The 7,784-nt window shown below is 31.0% G+C and overlaps 1 protein-coding gene across 1 annotated transcript; it reads left to right on the top strand.

The window, feature by feature from the left end:
• The first annotated feature begins 284 nt into the window (after positions 1–284).
• On the top strand, positions 285–7,354 carry LOC129232623 (uncharacterized). Its single transcript, XM_054866755.1, has 3 exons — positions 285–548; positions 4,686–4,916; positions 7,334–7,354. The coding sequence occupies exons 1-3, from the start codon at positions 369–371 to the stop codon at positions 7,352–7,354; spliced, it is 432 nt and encodes a 143-aa protein (XP_054722730.1). The 5' UTR covers positions 285–368.
• The last annotated feature ends 430 nt before the right edge of the window (positions 7,355–7,784 follow it).

Consider the following 7,784-nt stretch of genomic DNA (forward strand, 5'->3'; position numbering starts at 1 on the left):
ACAGGAGGCAGCACCAACTATAATATGAAATTCATTTAGTCCATGTAAAAAATGTAATAGGCATTTATAATTTCTTTTCTGATCCCGCAGTTCTGGTAACTGAATTTTATTTTACCTATTTAGATCATTATTTTCATGGAAATGGCTGGTTGGCTGTTTTTGGCTAATTTCAAGATTTACGAAGTGATTTGACTATATTCCAAATTTTTCACTTGGCAACCTCTTCGACCAATCAAAAGAACGACGCGCCAAAATCGGTCTTAAATTTTGCTGTCAAACTCTCATCCAATTCCAGCTGGAAAAAGGATTCTTGTTTTTAAACTTAGTACTTTTAAATGCATTCATCTTTTTCCTAAATAGTGTTGAAAATGGATAATGCAGTAGAAAAGGATGCTGAATCTTCAAGCAAAGATTTCCGGATAGATTGTTCTACAACCCGAGGTTTGCAGAACATTATGAATACTGTTGGTAAATATGTCGCAGAAATGAGCGATTCGGTGGTCGAATTACCTGAAGAAAAAGAGGCTTTTACCAGGAGGTTTTTAGGAGTAAGTTCCTTTCCTATTTTTCTTTGAGAATAATTAATGCTTTTCTATGAAAGTAAGAATTAAATGTACTTTATTTTTTAAAATGATTGTGGCGAAGTAGGTGCAGAAAAGGGATTGGAATATGGATGCGAAGAATATAATTTCTCAGCTATGACACAGTTAAAGTTATGAAAATTAACACTAGAGGATATTATTTGTTTGCAACACTGTAGTTTAAAGTGATTTTGTGAAACCTTCATCTTACAACTAGTGAGCTATCTTTATTTTTTATTACATAATGTAATAACTCTAAGAACTGATTGTGAATGCTTTACATTGTAAAAAGGAGTATTCTTATACAGTGGCTCCCAAAAGTGTTCGTACACTTTGAAATTTTTTAGTAAAACCAAAATAACTCGAAACTGAATTCGAATATGGAGTCCAATATTTTTTCACATCATTCATATGTCATTCTAAATACAACCCATTGGTTTTTTCAAAATTTTAACGGATCTACTTTTTGAAATGGGTCAGAAAACGAAGAGACAGAGAAATAACACTCCACAAAAGTCATGGTACACTCAAATATTTTCGAATAAATTCATGATTAAAATTATCATATGCCGTTTTATTAATATTTTTGCATTGTGTTGACCCTTATAAGTCATTTGGCTTTAATTTTTTGTTTATTTATTTCTTAATATTGTGCTTATTGCTATAAAATCGCTGGTATTCGTAAAAAACCGCAAACACCATTCAAAATTCGAATTTGTTTCCCACAGTTGCGGTAAATTAATTTGAAATGACTCTAAATTAGTTAATTTATTTGTTTGTATAGTACAGTTCTTGATAAAATGGTTTCAACAAAGGAATCGGACCGAAAACAAGGTAAGAAAAGGTCAACCGGCAAAGTTGACAAAATGTGATTGGAGATTCAAAGTTGAAAAAATTATAAAAAATACACATTTGAGTGCTGTAAAAGTTTCTACAGAGTAAAAAGAAAAATTTTACTTTTAATTTTCACCTAAAATTTTCCGCCAAGTTCTCTGATTAGCTGGATTAAATGGGGCCTCTTCCCGCAGAAATTTTCTTATTCGCACGAAAAACACAAAGCTTACGCTTTTCGTCGCAAAATCAAGGATAAATAAGCTAAAAACGTTTTAGAATTACGTCTTATTTACAGATAAAAATGAATTCAACATTTTTGGTTAAATTGTTGCATAATTGTAAGTAGAAGAAAAAATTAGGAACTTAATCTTAAGAACTTAGTTGGATCAATTAATCATGATGGTGGAGGTGTTCTAGTGTGAGGGTGCATATCAGCATCAGGACTTGATAGTTTGGAATTTTTTGATGAAATAATGAATCATACTGTTCCTTTAAATATTTTAAAAACCAATTTTGAACTCTTAACCAAAAATTTGGTTATTGGAAACAACTTTGTTTTTTATCAAAATAACGATATGAAGCACTCGGTTTTCAACGTTCGCATCTAGTGCCTCAAAAATCGTCCTAAAATTCAGAAAATACCCCCTCAATCTCCAGATTTGAACTTAATGTAACGTATTTAGAGATATCTATAGGCTAGATTACGAAAATACGGCTTTAAAACGAAAATAGAGCTAGAAACAGTAAGACTCGAAGTGTGGTTGAACACTTACTCGGAAATTACGCAAAAAAAAGAAAGAAAAAGAATGAAATCTATTCCCAGACATTTAAAAGGTGTTATGAATACTGTATGATATTCTACTAATTAATAACTTAATAAAAAGTTAGATTATTCAATAATATATAGACATTTTATAAAGTGTACTAAGACTTTTGTGACATAGAATTTCCGGCACTTTTTGGTTTTTGATTTTTTAAAAATTAAGTTTTAATATTTTTTAAAAACTTTTCATGTAGTTTTGTTAAAAATTAATCATAGATCTTATAATTAAATACCTATTCCGAAATATTAATTCTAACCAATGGATTGGGGCCTATTTCGTTGAAAGTCATAGGTGTACGAAGACTTTTGGGAGCCACTGTATAATGTCATACTTATCTTTTCAAGAAATGTGACCCCTCCCGCTTTGTACACTTCACCTGACCCTATCCCCTCCCTTAGTTACATTGCATGCTGTTTTTGAAGCATATTATAAAAAATATGAGGCCGCATATTTTGTTACCCACTCCCTCCCCCTTGTCACAATTTCACTCAGAAGTGTGGTGTCATTTGTAGAGCATTACTAAAAGAGCTGCCTTTCCATTAAAAATCATGGTTCCGTGCGTTCTAAAATTTTAGGTCTTGTGTTTTTAACTCTTTCTTTTGACATATTCTTCTTATAGGTTGATAGAGAGAGATTAATGACAGCGTGATAAAAGTTTCCAAAATTTATTTACTCGTGACTTCCTTTTTTAACTGTTTAGGGCAATTCCACCGTAACATTTGTATGCTATTTTTTCATTTTTTTCATTTCAAGTTCTTATTTACTAGTGCAGCATCAAAAAATCAAGCATTGGTTTTTTTAAATCTTTTTTTACATCCTTTTACAAAACAATTACAGGCACAACATGATTCTACTCGTTTTTTTCTTATTATTAATTTTAAACTTGTTACTGGCCTAAAGAATGTGGTATATCTGGATTAAATATGAAGGAGCAAGGGGGCAACACCACCCCCTCACTTTTCCAAGTCAAATATTAAGGAATGAACAAATCATTTTAAAAGGGTTTTTTCGACGCTGGATTTATTTTACAAAAATAAAACTGTATTATAAGTCCGGAATAAATGGATTTCTTTCATTTTATTTCATGAAACCAGAAGTTTTAGTTGGAAAAGGGAGTCTAAGGTGGCTATCCATCCCAAATTTCAAGGCCACATTGTACAATTTTTAGAGTTAATTTAATCTGTAATAATTCATCTTTGCCTAAGTTAACAAAGAAAAAAAATCAAGCTTTAGAGGCACCACTTCCTAATCCTTCACGTTTTTTTTTTGGTACACCACACACCAGCCCTTATGTACCGCCTAGTTAAAATACTGGTTGTCTGATGTATCCCTATTTCATAGCCAGGGTTGGCCGGATTGGACCCAATTGGGTTGGACCTAATGGGTTTTTTTGAAAAAACCCATTTAAAAAAAACCCATTATTTAGCCCACTTTTGGGTTTTTTAAATTTTCGAAGAAGTTTTAAAAAAATAATTAATTTAAATACTTTCACAATTTAAACTTATTTTTTATTTGTTCTTCGCCAAAGCCAATGGACATAAAAACTGAATTTGAACTTTAATAGCATTTCTTCACTCTTAACAGCATTAAAAAATATTTCAAAGATTTTAAATAAATGTATTTAACTTTTTTCTTTAACTGGTCAATAAATAACTCAAATTATCTTGACTAAGTCCTGTCACGTATGATTTTCTCAATATTTGTAGATTGTACAAAGGAAACTACTCTAGCAAAAGGCTTTCGAGTGAAATATTTTCTGGAAACCAACACGTCACAAATCTCGAATAAACAATGGATATTTTTTAGAAATTAACAGGTTTTACGAACGGTCGAACAGAAAACAGAATAAGATGTACAGTATTTTCATTATCTTACAAAAAAATTTAATATTTCTTACTCTGTACACAGAAATAGAAAAACAGGCAACATAAAATTCAAAGAAATGTCTTGATTAAACTGGCATTCAGTAAAAAAGGATTTAAACTACTTGAGGTTCTACAGTAGTTTTGCATAACAAAATGAAATACAATAAAGTAAAATGCAAAAAAAAAATGTAGTAATTACAAACAAACAATAGATTTTATCACTTGAGAAGTAACTTTGCCTTAACTGTTGGTAATCATGGAAACTAAACAATCTGAAACTTCACCATTCTTGGGTTTCGTCGTCTTTTTTACTTTTCTTCAGAAAACGCTGAATTTTCCAGCTTTTTTTACCTCAAGACAATTTTTTTGCTTTGTCCATATACTTACGCTACAATATGCTACAAGTACCCAACATTTTCCCTAAGAAAAGACAGAAAAACCCACATTTCGTTTAAAAAACCCAATTTTAGTTGGGGTTTTTGGGTTTTATTTAAAAAACCCAAAAAAACCTGGGTCCATGGGCTTTTTAAAAAAAACCCGGGTTTTTGCCAACCCTGTTCATAGCAGTATCTTTGTTGCAGATTTTCAAAAGTTCTCTGCAAGAAAACGTGACAGTGAATGGACTGCCGTGGATTCCCGACAAGCACGCCCTCTCTTCGCACGAAAAGGAAGAGGAAGAGCACAATCAAAAGGAAGTGTTAGTCTCCAGACTCTGCAAATCTATTTCGGACGTCGGTCAAAAGAGGAAAACATTCCCTCCGCAGGGCCGAAAAGTCCTGGCCATGAAGCATCAACATGCTTTGGAAAATTTGGTGAGTATTTCCAAGCAGTAAAGAATTCTCTTCACTGTTTACTAAATATAAAAATAGTCAATTGTGTCAAAAAACAGCAAACATTATGCCCAAATTTATAGAGTTAGTTATTTTTGAAAGCGGGACCCTCTCAAATGGCAGGCCTCTCCCCCCCCCCCCCCTGAAGAAAAAGAAGTTACTATAAGAAGAGTGTATTACTGTAGAAAAAAACAATTGTATACCACATAAGTCTATGTATGGCCGAATTTTAACCCGATTCGCATGTAAAAACTATCGATACTCGTCAATGATGTAGGTGACTTATATGTAACTTAAAATCACTTAAAAAAAATATTAAAAACATTAAGATATCGCTCAAACCCTATTTGTACAAGGTACATGTTATTTTTCCCTTAGCAATGCGCTTAACAACATCCTTGTTTGAAACAGCCCTGTGTTTCTGGCAACCCCTGACGTCACCCTACGTGTGTCCATAGAATTTGGCATTTTTGTACATATTTTGTTGTTTTTTTCCTTTTAAAATGTGTTAAATGCAAACCCTTTGCCCCTTGGAAAATTTTTATAGCTGTGCAGTGACTAATGCATATCGGCAGTTCTCAAAAGGTGGGAGCAGACACAGACCTCAACTTTGAAGCTTTAAGACCAAATAACTTTCATTTTAATCAACTCAAAAGTTTTTGAGTTAAATTATAATACTGTATGGAGACAAGAATTAACATAAATTATGGAAAAAATGCTCTTCAAATAGCCTTAAAAAAATATTTTCTCTGCTAAAAGGTACATTTTTGAACATTCAAAACGTTAACTGAGCAAATGAACCATCAAAAAAAAAAAAAAGTTTTTTAATTATTTCCATATGCTTAAAAAAAATTAAGGGTATAAATCCCAAACTGAATGATTTTTTATAATATTTTCCACAAATTACAAAAGTAAAGACATAGTATTTATTTTGTAAACGATTTTAGAAAAGAAAGGAAGTTGGAAGTTAGATGAATGTTTAAAAGTTACAATCTGGACAATGCTGTTATTTGAGAACTAAATATATTATTTATATGTTTTAAAGGTATTTTTCGATCCTCAAAATCAATTTTTAATTATTTTAAAGTGTTTTCATTTGTTTTTATGCAGTATCTTTGAAGCAAAATCATGTTTCTTAAACATATAATGTGAGATGTCCAAATTGCGTTACGATCTAGACGCCGATAATTCTGTCCATTTATTCAATGCTATACTGATCTTCTGTCTTGTAACCTTAATAAAAAAAGGCTATTATAATGTTAATTTCTTTAATCCATTGCTATTTTGCACAATTAATACGTTATGCATTAAACATTACATAAATAACAGCAGAAACACAAGTTTCGATCGTAACGAATAGTAAACAGAGGATGCAAAAATCTCCAAACAAAACCCGATTGGCAACAACTCACAGCATACGATAAACAAAGGGTTACCGGCGAGGAATTCCGGTTTTCGCCAACAGCATCGGTTTTGGCGACTTTATCGCCTGCGCTGGCAAAATGGATGGGGTTTTTTTTTTTCGGTTTCTAAGAAACCATAACAAAATTTTATTATTTAAAGACCACTATATAAAGTCATTCATGTACTTAATAAATCCTCTATTTTTCATTGCAGAATTTAAAAATAGATAACATTTTCATTGGAAAAGTTCAAAAACTGAAACTTTCATTATGATGATGTCCAAAACCTGTTACCTACTGTACAACTGTATGTCCACAACCTGTTACCTACTGACTGATCATTAAATTTGCTATTTATTAATTTTTATAAATACCTGCTGTCTTTTTATGTTTGTGTATGATGTTCTAGGTGTACATACTATGCAAAATTGATGTCAAATTTCAAAATTTGAGTAAGTTCAAAGTTGAGTAAAACCGCTAATGCTAAAGTAACTTAATTAAAATTAATAAAATTTAAAAGTAAAAAATTAATCCTAAAATAAATATTACATATTGCAAAAATAAATAAACAAAACATTTATGGTTTTAAATGAGTTCTTGTGTTAAATTTACATAAAACTTTACATTTGTGAGTGTACATGTTACTTTTATGTTTTTTGCGATTTTTTACTGGGCTTATTTGTAATCAGTTTTAGAGTATATGAATATAATAATCAATAACCAATATCATAGCCGATATCCAACTTTAGTTATGCTATATTCTATTCTTAAAATTTAAATTATTGTAAATTTCAGTTATATTCAAAACCAATAAGAGTACATAAATTTTTACATAACATGTATAAAGGATAATATAAGAAAATAAACAGCCCTGATTTGAGGATGCAGCAACTAAGGTCTGTCGAGATAATTTGGGTATAAAAATGACCAACTTGAACTTTCCAGTCCTGTAATAAATTTATTTATACATATTTTTTTTTTTTTTTCTTGTTTTAGCTTGGCATTATGACTTTCTAGAATAGTTTTCAACAAATTACAAGTTAATAGACCCGTTTGCATATAAATGGCAAACATTAGTTTTACTATACCAAAATTACCCCGTGGATGAGGGAATTTGGGTATAGTAGTGGTTTAAGAGCAAAGCATGGTATAATAACAATTTTACTCAATGTTTTCAAACGTAGGTTGAATGCAGGGACAATAGAAATAGTGGGATAGCATAAATACTAATTTTTTTAAGTATTAAGATAGATTTTATACTGAAAATAACACAATGTGACCAGCCGTTAAGGGATGGGAAGTAATTTTTTTTTCCAGAACATCTAAGGAAATTTAAACAACCTTCCAATTCATTTTTAGCATATATTACCTTGGGTAGAGAGGTCGCACATACATGCCTATGTTTGCCGTCCAATAAAATTATTGTTTGGCGTTCTGATTGGTAAAA

Source organism: Uloborus diversus, unplaced genomic scaffold (assembly GCF_026930045.1).
Source record: "Uloborus diversus isolate 005 unplaced genomic scaffold, Udiv.v.3.1 scaffold_13, whole genome shotgun sequence".
Taxonomy (NCBI): Eukaryota; Metazoa; Arthropoda; class Arachnida; order Araneae; family Uloboridae; genus Uloborus; species Uloborus diversus.